Source organism: Artemia sp. Qi Xiang Cuo, chromosome 2 (assembly GCF_049724085.1).
Source record: "Artemia sp. Qi Xiang Cuo chromosome 2, ASM4972408v1, whole genome shotgun sequence".
Lineage (NCBI taxonomy): Eukaryota > Metazoa > Arthropoda > Branchiopoda > Anostraca > Artemiidae > Artemia > Artemia sp. Qi Xiang Cuo.
Window position 1 is genome coordinate 9,308,157 of NC_142795.1, and position 14,863 is coordinate 9,323,019.

At 33.5% G+C, this 14,863-nt stretch overlaps 1 protein-coding gene across 7 annotated transcripts in view; it reads right to left on the reverse strand.

Annotated features, from left to right (window-relative positions):
* Positions 1-2,616: 2,616 nt before the first annotated feature.
* LOC148954888 (glutamate receptor ionotropic, kainate 2-like) overlaps positions 2,617-14,863 on the reverse strand; it is a 453,254-nt gene continuing 441,007 nt past the window's right edge. For all 7 annotated transcript variants that reach the window (XM_089099042.1, XM_089099050.1, XM_089099034.1 and 4 more), the window contains 4 exons: positions 12,578-12,742; positions 9,592-9,692; positions 6,174-6,341; positions 2,617-2,830 (listed from right to left, as the gene is read on the reverse strand). In XM_089099042.1, the coding sequence (XP_088955168.1) occupies positions 2,762-2,830; positions 6,174-6,341; positions 9,592-9,692; positions 12,578-12,742 (503 nt within the window). In that variant the 3' untranslated portion in view covers positions 2,617-2,761. The remainder of the gene's footprint in view (positions 2,831-6,173; positions 6,342-9,591; positions 9,693-12,577; positions 12,743-14,863) is intronic.

Below are 14,863 nucleotides of genomic sequence, written 5' to 3' on the forward strand. Positions count from 1 at the left end.
GTCTGTCATCATATTTTATTTAGTGGTATTTACTTTAATATTAAGATTCTTAGATTCATCCGAAACATGGGTTAGGATTTCTGGGGAGTCACTTAATATTCCTGACATTGTTCAAGGATCGAAGGCATCCATATATTTCCATCTTTGAGGGATCTTCTTACCGATTTTATTTACCATAACTAGGAATAAAAGTGGCCCAATAAGATTCCTTGAGGAATTCCACAGTAAATAGGGAGGAGGTCAGCGAATATATTGTTTTATTTTACCACTTGCGATATTTGGGAGGAACGATATTGCAATGTTTACTAAGAGAGGGTCAAGTTCAAAGTTATCAGATAATAAATGAATCAAGATGTTGTGGTCAACCAAGTCAGAAGCTTTTTGGAAGTCAACTATGACAAGGTTTGGCCAAGCCTTTGGTTCTTCTAGATTATTTAAAATGGTATGTACCGAATGTACAAGGTAATGGGGGAGGGGGTACCTAATTGTCGGATGTCAAAGCGCGGAATAATCTTAACTTTGAACCAGTCGCAAAGGAAACCTTCATAAGGTTTAGAAAACACTGTGTAAGTGTAATGGGGTGCACGTTGGCTAAACTCAGATTAGTTGAGTTCTTTGGGACAGGTGTTATAACACCATATTTAAAGCAATTCAATACTTACCAAATCTTGTAATTTGGTTGAAAACATTTGCCAAAGGTTGAGCAGATTTAACAAGAGAGGCTTCAATTAAATCATTTGGGATGTCCAGGGTGCAAGTGTTTGCTTTTCTATGCTTTAGTATTTTATTTATAATATCAGGGGGAACGAGGTATTGGGAGAAACAGTTGGACCTGGGCCAGTGAAAGAAGGAAGACTGTGCAATGGAAGCGAGATACTAGTTCAGTTCGTTGGCAATCTTATTAGGGGGTTCAATGAGATGAAAATTAATTTCAGAAGGGTTTTTTCTCCATGTTTCTTTAGTTTTCCTGTGCCATTGCTTGGGCTTATTACAATTTAGATCTTAAATGTGGATTATTGCAGCACTGCCAATGCTGCTTTGCTAAAAAAAAAAAAAAAAAAAATCTTCAGGATCTTTCTTAGGTAATTAGCCTCAGTAATATGGTGTTGTTTGAAAATATTTTTCTTTTTCTTTTAAGCTTTTTTGAAAAGCCTCATTAATATAGGTTTATCAATAGAGTACTTTATAATTTTTCCTCTGGAAAATGGGATTCATAATTACTTTTTAATCAATTTTGGAGAGCCAATGCCTTGTGATGAAGACCGTATCCAGGGGGGGGGGTTTATCCCCCCCCCCCCCAAAAAAAATGTTGGTTTAATTCGTAGAAACGTAACAAAAAGGCATATAAACATTTTTTTTGCTTTTTAAGTTTTTTCTAAACCCTCTCCCAAACAAAAATCTTGGATACAGCCCTGCTTGCAGTCAGCATCATTTGTTTGGTACACAGGAGACCAATTTTCAGTGGTAATCCACGAGCCAAAATTGTAGTCCTGAGTTAGTTGGAGGTCGATTGATGGTTTCCGTAATAGTAAAGGATTATTTAAGTTTAGCCAAAGGAGATGACTAGCTTTAGTTGACTTATATATTTACATCTATACGTACATGTTTCAAAATTGTGAATAAAAAAGAAAAGAATAACTAGATTAAAAGAGGGGAAACTGACTGCTTAATAAATTAAAAAAAAAATGGATTTAATTTTTCCGACAGTAGGAGCACTTGATCAGAAGTCCCTTGTTTCTGCACTGTAAACAAAGGGCTCCCAGTCCTTCCTCGTAAAATCTTTAGATTTGGGAGCTTCTATCTCGCCAAGAATCCGTAAAGGGAAGACAAGTCCTTCTAAATCTTGCGTTAGTCTAATCCTTAATAGGTTTGGATCCTAAAATTTTTAGTGAGCTACCGATTAATTTTGCATGTGGTGTTTGAATATACATTACTAGTACTACTGACCTAGTAAGATGGATTAAATTAAATTCTTTAACGTTAAACTATATTATCCATTGAACAGAAATTTCTGCGTGTCTTGAAAATTAAATGGATTACCAATCCGTTATTTTTAACAATCTCAACTGTTGAGAAAATGAGACATCAAAGGACTTCTCAGTCTTAGACTTTCAAGTATCTCGAGAACCATGCCAAATAGACCCATTGACAAATAGGGTTATCCAAGTGTAAGAAAAAAGAATACAAGTTTCTGTTTCACAAATCTTTTTACTGGACAGTTTTGGAATTACGGGAGCCAAACTCAAGAGATTTTCAAGGATATCCACCAAGTTTTTTTTTTAATAATAACTCCAACCCAATCTACCACAGTTTTTCATTTCTAATACTTAAAAAATTAAACCCTGTTTAATTTACCAATAATTGACAAATAATTTAGCGCCAAGCTCGGACCAAATTGATCTTAAATCGTACCTTTGAAATACGATCGTTTTATTTTTATCACTGCTGCCGTAAAAACCGCTGTCTGAAGTCATAAAATGCCGTAAAAGTTACAGTCTGCCGTTAGTCGCAGTCTGAAGTCATTGTGTTTGGGATGCGGCTGTGTTCAAAATGCGATATTACTCTAAGTCTTGTTTGTACATAAAAGGTAGTCAATAGAAGAGACTTAAAATAAACTTAACGTTTTATTAAATCCTTTCTCCAAGAAAAAAAAAGAAACTGTGCTTTAAAACTCTTCAGATAAAATTGAGTCTTTCAATTGTGAGTTACAACTTGCAGAGGAAAAGCCTCATCAACCGTGCTGTTGAATCTGTTTTTCAATTCATGTTTCAATTTCGAAACTTTGAACGCCAGATTTTCTTCTTTCTAGCATGGGTAACATCCCATTTTCCTAAAAATAAAGACATAGAAGAAACACGAACTGTGGAAGAGCAACAATATTTTTCTCTATAGATTTCGTACATTATTTTTTTTTAAAAATAGATTATAATATTAAAAATATACAAGTAATAATTTAAATATAATTACAAAGCGGGGGGAGGGTACACGGCTAGAGGCTACCCACTTTGATCATATTTTTCACTTTTTTGCTTATATTTGAATCAGGAGGAGAGCGCTGTAATTAATTTTTCCTCGGGCACCACCATTCCTAGGAACGGCTCTGGTACTAGGTACCCTAAATACGGATAAGGAGAAGTTACTCTTAACAGTACTAACCAAATAGTAGATTAGCTTTGTAGTGATCTTTTTTTGGTTAAATAAGCTAATCCCAATGGTTTCACGCTGGTTAAGTAGGCCTGTCACACAGGTTTAATTACGCTCCGTAGGATCATAACCTAAGTTGCCTTTGCTGTTGAGTTTTTTTTTTTTATTGACAAAACATTCTATTTAAAAAGTTTTAAATTTTTCAAAAACATATAGTCAGAATCGAACTTGTTCTGGCTAAAAGTCAAAGCATACATATTTAAACTTCTAATTGCATGTCAGAGGACGGTAAAAAAAAAACTAAAACTTTGTCGATTTTTGGCCATCCAAATGCAAAAAAAAGAATAGTAAGACTCAAATTAAAAGAAAAAATACTTTTCTCTCTAACTTAATAAAATAATTACTCTCAATATAAGAAGAATTAAAACAAAGGACCTAGCATAGGCTGATAGGCACTAGTATTGTTAAAAATCTAGTGCAATAGCTTGATTTTACCTAACCGTAAAACATTTTAATTCAAGGGCACCGATCAGGGGAACGACACACACGGCGGGGGGGGGGGCAATTACCCCCTAGATTATGAAAAATACCATTTTTTTGAAGACTCATTAAAAAAATAGAAAAGAAAAAACTTTTTGCCACCTTAAACAAGTGAAATTAATCATTTTTATACAACTTAGAAAAAGTCATGCCAGCTTTGCCTCTATCAGAGACCATCTGTCTTGGATTTACTCTAATTAGCCGTTTTCTTCGTTAATTGGCGCCCGTGTTCAGTGGCACATCGTGCTATTGGGTAGCATAAAAACTTAGATTTTCTAAAAATAATGTTCAGAGCATGCGCACAAAACCAAAAACCAAATTTCTTTGGTTTAAATACCAAACATAGCTGCAACTAGGCTGGCTATACAATTGAGTTGTCCCTGTACTGAAGGCGGCCGAAAATCGTCAGTTACGCCAAAGACTATTCAAGGTAATTAGGTAGCCACTTGCTCATTGCCCAACGAATGGAAAAATATTAAACATATAGAAAACATGACAATGTTCATCTCCTTATGTAAACCAAAAATAGACAGTGTCATGCTATAGGTGCATATTTCAGTGCCAACTAACTTGAAAAATAGGATATATTACAGGCTACGAAATAGAACAACATCAACCTTAGGCCCCTCGGTCCCGGAAATAATCTGTTTGTTTTGCTCCTTAATCTATGTCGAATAGATATTGCATATTACCAATTTTAATAAAATCTTACCGATTTTGTTAAAAATTTTCCAAGTTAACGTTTTTGCTGGTTTTTTTTTTCACCCAAACCTCGATGTTGGTCTTCAACAGTCTGAAAATCCAATTAGCCTGTTGATTAGTCGGTTTAATTTCTGTTATTATTATATTTTTTTGGTCGAGAAGCTTTTTGGCACCGAGTTAGGCTTTTTAATTAGTTTCTTTGTTTAATATCCTTGTGGCTTCTCCATTTTAAACACTGTCTTCGGAAAAAGTCTTCATTCTGCATAACTTCGTGTTTTTTTTGTGTTTTTTTTTTTTAATGTAAGATCCGCTAGGAAGCTCCGAAATAATTAGCTATTTTCTGGGGAACGTTTTCTTATGATTTCCTATTTTATATTTCCGTAAAATATTTGTATTTACGCCAATGCCATTTCAAAAAGTGCTGGTATATTGAAGTCACACGAGGAAACACAATTAAATATTTAATTATCTCTTGCTAATCTATCGAATTAGGGGCCTAATAAAGTGTTGCAAATTTGAAGAATATATATTTATGTTTTCCTTAACTTATAATCACAGTGATGTATATCATTTGATTCTACAAAAATTTTCCCGATTGCATTTATGCACTAGAAATCTATATACAATACCTAAAAACTTCTGGAATTGCTAATCTGATGAATGCCCTTTGGTTGATCCTAAACAGAAATATATAGATTATTCCTCCTTGGTAGCTTGTCGCTAATAGGGCATCCATAATTTATTGAGAATTTTTATAAATTATAATTATATCTTTTTTTCCCCCTCTCTGCAAAAGCTGAGTTGATGCTCTTATTATTATTTTTTTAATTGATCAAATAACCGGATAAGTAAGCTAATTTAATTATCTTATAAGAAAACTAGGCTTATTCTGTAGTGTGACCTTTATATTGTTTTTATTCAAGCGTCTCGAATACCCTACACGAGTACACGAGGATTAAACAATATTCTACAAAAAAAGAAGATGTAGTTTCTAATCGGTTGGAAAAGCTGCATTTGAATCACCCGATTTTATCTGCGCTCTGTTCGTGTTTTTATTTATGTAATAAATTTTGGGATGAGAAGTTAGGGGTCCTATCCGAAAGTCTACCTGGCTACAGGTACGTAGAGATACGAATTTTATAAGCCACGCTTTGCATGTTCTATCTTTTACTAAAAATAACAGTAGAGCGAAAATACTGCTTTACAGAAAATATTGCTATACAGAAAATCCAGATTATTTTTCTCGGTATAGAAACTACTCTTACAGCAAAAATACCTTTTTAAAGAAAATACTGCTTTACAGTGATACATTCCTATAATTTTGGATAGCATGGGGACTGAGGTCCCAGCCCAAACCTCTCTGGCCACACCTATTTTGTTAAATTGAAGATAGGTATGAATTTCAAAACAAAACCACTCCTCCAAGTTTTATCTTAGACTGAAAATACTGTTTTACAGAGATTTCTTTTTTACACTGATATTTTTTTTTGGATAGGATGGGAGGGGGCTGAGGGCTTTTACCCAAAACCTATGCTGTTAGACCGAACACAGATATGAACTTTAAATCAAAACCACATCCCCAAGTTCTATCTAATTCTGAAAATACTGTTTTACAGAAATTTCTGTTTTACCGTAATACAGTATTTTTGGAACAGGAGGAGGGGGTTGAGGGTCCTAACCCAAAACCTCTCTGAATACACCTGTGATTTTAGCTTAAACAGATCTACGAATTACAAGAACCATGCTTCGCAAGTTCTAAATTATACGGAAAAAAGTTGTTAGCTTACTCTATGTGATATACTCTCGCTGGGTCGTACATTCGAGGAGATATATGCTGGTCCTGTTGCCTGCTGAGCGCATCGTGAACAAGGCCTTCGTAGGGCCGGTCTTTGTCGACTTCCTTGGCATCTCAGTGCAAATCGTAACTCTTCTGCCATTTCTGAGCAGAGCGATTGCTGAAAAGAAAATATCTACGGTATATTTTTATGTAATTAAAAGCTTAAAATAGGTTCTTTGATCATGTTTGGTGTCTCTTTTCGTACTTCTAGGCCTTTGATCATGGTCGGTGTCTGTTTTTGTACTTCTAAACCTTTGATCATGTTCTGTGTCTCTTTACGTACTTCTAGGCCTTTGATCATGTTTGGTGTCTCTTTTCGTACTTCTAAACCTTTGATCTTGTTCTGTGTCTCTTTTCCTAATTCTAGCCCTTTGATCATGTTCGGTGTCTCTTTTCGTACTTCTAAGCCTTTGATCATGTTCGGCGTCTCTTTCTGTACTTCTAGACCTTTGATCATGTCTGGTGTCTCTTTTCGTACTTCTAAACCTTTGATCATGTTCGGTGTCTCTTTTCGTACTTCTGGACCTTTGATCATGTTCGGCGTCTTTTTTGTACTTCTAGACCTTTGATCATGGTCGGTGTCTCTTTCTGTACTTTCAGATCTTTGATCAGGTTCGGTGTCTCTTTCCGTACTTCTATACCTTTGATCATGTTCGGTGTCTCTTTTCATACTTCTAAACCTTTGATCATGTTCGGTGTCTCTTTTCGTACTTCTAGGCATTTGATCATGTTCGGTGTCTCTTTTCGTATTTCTAGGCCTGGTACTTGATAAATAGGTCGTGACAACCCAAAAATGTACGTAAAACGTGGAGGTGAAGGACTTTTTGGCTGAACAGCCCCCATAAAATATCGAATGTCGCCTTTTGTTTTATGTTTATTATATTTATTGTTTGTCATATGGTCCACTTGTTATTGTGAACTTTTTACGAGTAAATAGTAACTTTTCTCACAGCTAATTGTTGGTCTTCAGCCATTTCTAAGCAGAGCGATTTCTGAAAAATGAATGTCTATTATCTGCGTATTTGTAACTACAGGGATTTTTATAGCCTCCTGGTTCAACTAACATAACTTGAAGGTTTTTATAGTGTTATGAGGAATGGATGTGTGCTGTTAAAATTTCAAATATAAACGTAGATATAACAGTTGTCAATATCACAATATGAACAAAACTAGTAGGGCTTAGGAATTAATGCCTTTGTGATCAGTTTGCGTTATTCATAGCTGTTCAACAGTTTCTTCCATACATATTAACTTGTCGTTCTTTACCCATTTAGAAAGAATAACCAAAGCCATTTTTTTGTTTGCTTTTTTTAACGTTTTGAAATAAATGACTGTCAAGATCATTCTTAAAAAAGTTGCGATTTGTTGTGGAAAAAAAAGAAAGAAAAAAAATCGGACGTCACAAACCACTTTTTTTGGACGTCACAAACAATTAAAGCCTGATTTATTACTTCTTCTTTATGTCTGCTAATGGGGGTTCTTTTAACAAGGCCTTATCCAGGGTGAGGGGGAAGGTTTGAACCCACCGGTCCGAAATTTTTGCCTGGCTCTTAAAAATGTAACAAAAATGCATATAAACAAATTTCGACGCGTTTTTAAGTTAAAAAAAAAAAAACCTGGATGTGCCCTTGTGTGGAACTCTTTCCAGTGATATTCTTTATTCTCTTTTTGTAAAATCTCTTAACAAAGCCTTTAAGCCTATGTGCATGATTTTTCTTCGGGGAAGGGAGAAGGGGTGACGAATACACGTGCATTATTTGGGAAATGCAAGAACATTTAGAATAAACCGTGAGATTTCGTAGGCATAGGGTTCTGGAAACCCCTCCCCCTACGTACAAAGTCAGTATCTTCATTTAAAACTAATAGCTCCTTAACTACTGCTAACAAATTACTGCAGCACCAAGCCGCCTGAGGCCAACACAGCTACGCATGCTCGTACTCCATCCCAATCTATTCAAAACCTCCTTCTTTGCACCCTCCTTAGAAAATCCCATTTTCCTTAAATGTTTCCTTACGACATCCTCCCAAAACAGACAAATCGTACTAAACCTGACAGACAAGAAATAGCCTACCTATAGTCCTGAGTTTTTTGCGTTCTTGAAAAATACTAGAATTGAGTGAAACGGGATAATTTATTAGAAACCGCATAAAAATATTTATTTAAGTTAACTATTGGAACATACCGATTTGATTATACGGTTACACTCCACTATAGGAAGACCAAGTAAATAAGAAATATAATTATTAGTCTTGTCTAGGGTAACCACAGGTAGACAATAAAATTGCTGAAATTACTTCCTATCCAAAAATATTTCAAGGATGAAGAAGATCTAAGTTAAAGTAGCAATAGATGGCATTACTATGGAAACCTTTTATCAAGGAATTCCTAATTTAACTTATTTCGTACTAATATTTCTGTAACCATCGAAATCATAGCTGTTTAATTTCCCCTTTTCAGTCAGAGTTGAATGGAATCTAAGGTGTGACAATACTGAACAATTGGGTTAGTAAATGTTGACTAAATAAATCAGGGATTTCTGTGATGAAATAAGAACAGTATTTACATAATCAGGGTCTTGAAGCACGATGCAACTGCTGACTAAGTTTTCGATGAGACTGTCCAAGGAAACTCCCCGCTAGAAAGCTGTATAGAGACTGATTTTAAATCTTGTTTGTGCTTATTTTATTCTAACTGACAGTTGGAGCGAAGACCAAAAAGGTTAACTGTCAAAAAGGCAAGATTAGCATTGAAAGCGTTTATCTAATTATTATTTTATTTTCTTTGAATGGACTGCATCGTCTCGCTTCACTTTATTAGTCCTGTTTGTACTTCGTTGAAGTTATGATGCTAGGGCTGTTTAAAAAAAAACTTTTAGTTTTAAAGATCGTATTTTAATGTAAGATGATCTTTTATATTTTTGCATTTTCATATGCGTTATGCTGAGGATGACCCTTGGACATAGGGTCGAAATATTCATTTAAAGTTTTGAATTCCAATGTCTTATAGAAAAATAATTCTGTCTTATAGAGCGCAGTTTCCGATGAGACTGCAGAATGAAACTCCGTGTTACGAAGTCGCAAAAAGATGAATCTTAAATTTGAACGTTTTCCCCCTTTAAGTTACAGTGGGAGAAAAAGGCGTAAAAACTATACCAACAACTGACCACGGCACCATCACTGGAAGTAACTTATAATAATTTTTTTCCCCTAAGATATTAGAAGGCTTCAGAGGCTGTGCTAACAATCTTTTTATGGACTCAAATATATTTAAATGACAAGTTCCAAAACTTCCTTACTTTCCTCCTTGGTAGCTCCCCCATACAACAAAATAAAGTTAAAATACTAATGAAACTATTTTTAGTACTTACTCTGTCCATTTGAGCATTTTTCTTTGAATTCCAGCAGAATTCTAGTATGGCCACTACAATGGCTAGTGCCAAGCCACATAGTAAAACAACAAATACGCCACCTAAAAGATGGAATAAAATTAAAAATAGCTATTTCAAGCAAATTAATGGTCCTATGTCAATTCTAAATTCTTGGTCAACCTTCTTAAGACCATAGGCGGGCGTGCCTTGTTTGCCTCTCATTCCAGGCAATCAAACAATTGTTTAAAACCATCTTTATCTTCCAAATCGTACCTATTTGTTGCCTAAGCTCAGCCCCACATTCTGAGAAAATTTCAATTTTTCACAAATTTTTCAAATTTTTGGGTCACTTACCCGAGACTCTGGGCGGATGGTAGCCCGAGGCAGTATCGGTAGTATTCAATGATTTTTTCAAGACAGTTTTTTCTATTTATTATAAAGATACTTTTACAAAAAACCTTGATGAAATAATTCAATAAAGCTGAGACTGAAAAATTTTGCTAAATAATCTGAATTTAATATTAATTTAATAAATTTATTTAATAAATTTATATTTAGTAAAATTAGTTTAATAAATTTAATTTCAATAATAATCTTTTAAATCATTAAACGTTATTTGGAAGGAACAGCTTGTTCCTTGTACCTTTTGTGTTTTAAATTTTCTGTGATTTAAATATGATATGATCATGATGCTATTATCATCTTCAACACTGGTATATTATTCAGTGGTAGTGATTGGGGGGCATTTCCCACTCTAAGGTTCTTTTTCACCCTCCAAGATTTAAAAAAAATACATTTTTTTTGTGATTGAAAAATGTTTTTTTGGATATTTTTATTGAAAAAGGAACAAAATAACAAATTCCCCCCTAGATTTGGAATCTTTTTTTTTTTTTTGCGTTCTTCTTTCCAATATTTTTGTGAATTAAATCCACTGATATTCTTACCTCGCGATATCTTGGGTTTTTAAACTTTTCACGTTGTTTCTTATATTATCTATACTATTCCATATTTTCTATGTTCTGTTTAGGGGTTACGTCATCCTTCCAAATATCATACTTCGAAAGAAAGCTCCTTTTACTTGATAGGGATTGAATAAATATAAATTTGAAGTTCCTAGGAAACATGTTACTTCTCAGCTCATGAAACAACTAAACGTTCACGTGTTGTATATTCTACTTATTGCAGCACTTAAAGAAGTCGGAATATATTTACTTATTGCAGCACTGAAAGAAGTCGGTATATTTTACTTATTGCGGCACTTAAAGAAGTTGGTGACAGTGATTCTTGTCTAGGAATGATACTCTACAGGATTTTCATCATTGGAGTTTAATTGAAACTTCTTAGCCTTCATATCAGGCACAGGTCTAGAGAGGTCCAGAGTGTAGTTTAATTTTTGAGGGGGGCAAATTTTGGAGCGTAGCTGTTACAAACTAATAAAACTATTTTTTGACAATTTTATCCATAAAAAAGCAATATCTGGAAAAACAATGCATTAGTAATTATTTTTTTAGTTCTAGGAAGGAGGGGGGGGGGGGGTCAACCCCGCTACTCCCAAAGGATCCATGCCTGATCCCTGTCCATGACTATTTTATTTTATGTCTTTAATATTATTAATCCATTACGAGATTATAATTAATCAACTTAAAGACGGAAGGGCTATATTCAAGGGTGGTTAAGTATTTTTGGGTATTAAAAAGAAAGTGCCACAAAAAGAAAGACACACTAATATCGCAGCGTCCCATACTTCATTTCCCGTTGCACTCTTATAGAACTTCTCTAATGTTTTCTGCACAACGGTGGACGGCGTCATGATTTTCAAAAGGACTTATGTTGTTTTAAATCACTGAAAAAGTTTTTCCAGCATAAAAATAGCAGGCCAAACTATAAATTCTAAAAAAAAAAACAGAAAAATTCAAATTGCAAATTATTCATTATATTAATGAATATATAAAAAAAGCTATCAGTTATATTCTCGGTATTAATGCGCGCTGAAGGCAGAATTTGTGCATTAAGAATTAACTAAAATTTAGTAACAAGCCTTTCTGTACCAACTTGATAGCAGAGCTTTGTTTTACCGTTTACTTTACTATGAAACACTGGTGGCAGTGAAATTCTATGGAACAGAATTTAGCAGAGTTCAGCATGATACTGATACTATTTGTCTATGACGTTGCAAATTCATCCTTTGCTTTAGATTGATGACAGCCGAGATAGGACCGTGACTGAGAGTTAGAGCTGTGATTAATCTGAGTATTTAAGTTTAAAAATGTAAATATTGTGGTTCTTGGCATCCAGGAATGGATTGAAATGCTTTAGTATGTGTGATTTATTTATGTTACTTTTGTCAGTAAACCCTTGAAACTGAACTTAAACATAAGAGTGTTTTTTTTTTTTTTTTCAGAATAACATTCTGCCTTATATCTCTGACGCCATTTTTAAAAGTAAACATAATAGATTAAATTATAAGATTAAATTTAATATTAAAAACATATATATATATAAATTATAATTATATAATTATTATATAATTATTATATATAAACATATATATATATATATATATATATATATATATATATATATATATATATATATATATATATATATAAATTAAATTATAAGACTAAATTTAATATTAAAAACATATATATAAATTATAATTATATAATTATTATATAATTATTATATATAAACATATATATAAATTAAATTATAAGATTAAAAACATAATAAGATTAAATTTATGGTTTGTATATTTGGACTCTGATATTCAAACATTATTTTTGGAACATACGTTACCGGAATAAGACCTTTTCAGTTAAGTCTCTCATTTATTTTTATTTATTCATTCAGTGCCAAAATACTGCTTAACTTTAAAAAGTTTCGGAAACCTCAATTTTACCTCTTTATGTTAAGGTAACGCTTATAAAAGTTACTTAATGCGTATACTATTTAGGAAACCTTTCTATTTATAATAGGACTTCACCTATATTCTCAATTCCGAGGGCATTTGCTTTCGATTCTTTTTTCTTCTCATCTCGATTGCAGATATCACCCGTCCCTCTCCACCACTTGCTGTACAACATCTGAATAATGCCATTTTCTTGAAGCTCAAGAATTGCTAAGGAGATTTTATCCCTCCAAGGAGAACCTGAAAATATTGAAGTTTCATTAGAATATAAAAAAGAAACAAAAATAGTATATACAAGTTGTTAGCCATTAGTTTTTTTCCTATTTCTTATGCTTTTAGTTCCCTTCATGGCATAGCCATGGTAGTGTATAATACATACGCTAGGAGAGGGCATTAGGGCCAGTACCCCCCCCCCCCCTATCAAGACTTACTATTTTCCCAATATTTTCGGTAAAACTCACTTTTCGTATTTTTTTTCCTGAGTTTTTTAACCATTATCTTCGATAAGTACGCAAATTACCCAGAACGTCATTTCAAAACCAAAGCAATCATAGTTTCAAAGCAATCCTAGTGAATAATTTAGCCAATGGCTATTGACGAAATTGGAGAGAGACAAAGCAGTTTATTTAGAACATGAAGCCAAGGCCGTACCCAGGATTTTTTTTCGGAGGGGGTTTTACTCAAATATTTTTTTCGTTGGGGGGGGGGGGTTAAACAAAGAAACCTCAAAAAACATTGTTTATATCCATTTTTGTTACGTTTTTACGAGTCAAAAACATTTCAGGAGGGGTTAAACACATCCCCTAGCCCCCCTCTGGGTACGGCCTTGCCTGAAGCTAAAAAAAGTGAAATAACTTTAAAGTAGAAAATTCCTTCGAAACGAAGAAATAGCTTTTGCGTCTTCTATAAAAAAGTACTGGTTGCGTCTATCGTATTCCTTCTAATTCAACGAGAAATAAAGCAACAAAAATAAAAACAGAAACCATGTCTAAAAATGACTTTTCTCGAACACTAATGATATTTAATTGAATCCTTTATTAACAACAATACCTTTGAGCCCCTCATCTTGTAATTAAATCATAATCCAAAATTAGGGTTTTTAAGGTTTTTTTTTCAGGTTTTAAGTTAAATTTGAAAGATGTTGGTTTTTCTCATTTGATAAATAATCCAGTGTCTTCAGTACAAGTAATCAAGAAAAAATTCAACTTAAATAACGTATTTGGAAATGCTAATTCTTAATCAATTATTTCTAAAGTAATTTAGAAATAACTGATAAATAAATTTAAATACAAAGTAATACGTGAAAAGATTCCTTAAAGACAATACATAGCTTAACGCAAAAGTCTAAAATTCCCAATGTATAGAAAACCAACTAACAAAACTGAATATTTATATATTTTTCGAACCATTCAATTTGGGTAAAAAGAGGTGAAATGAACTGTTCAGTAAAGGGTTCTAATACTAGTATTTATGGGCAATAAGAATTAACTTTCTTTAAAAATATTTTGATTGGAAATAATAATCCGGAAAAAAAAATACTTACCATATTATTGAAAATAAAAAGAATAGCTTGCGCAAGGATGTAAAGAATAGTCAAATGATAAGTGTAGAAGAAAACAATTCTGTTTCTATTCTGCTTGCTCCTAATTAATTGAAAAAAGTTCTTCCTATGGAAGTAGAGAGAAATTTGAAATTCAAAGACCAAAAATTATTGCTTCGCAGACTACACATGATATATTTACAAAGCTAGCTGAAATAAACTGACTCGCGATATATCTCGATATCTGTAGAATTCTATTAACTAGCGCTTAATGAAAACACAAAACCAATCCAAAATAAGCGGGATATTCTCATAGGAGCAGAAAATTCCATAAATAACCTGCATAAAATAACTGGCCGGGATGTCGAAACTTTTAGTATACAATTAAAATCTCTAGAAAACTGAAACAAATCAGTCGCTGTGTCTGTTAAGTTTTCTTGAGTTGAGTGTCCTGTACTGTTTCTTGCACTGAGTTGACTGAAGTGAGGTACCTGGGTGTGCTGAGTTTCTTTGATTTGAGGCTCCTGTGTTGTTTCTTGCTCTGGGTTGACTCGATTGAGGTACCTGGGCTGATTTTTGGTGTATTGCGCTGACTAGGTTGAACTTTCAATTTTTTTAGTTTTCCTTGGGTTGGTCACCTCTGTTGGGTTGTTAGTTTTAAGTTACGTATAGCATGTTGACTGGGTTGAGCTATCACTATTCAATTTCTAACCAAGAATCATTTGAAAAAGATGTTTCATGACTATGAAAATACGGTGGAAGAAGGCCAAACCAGGTTAGGCTTGAGCTCAACCTGGGACTATCAAACTATAAGATTCTTA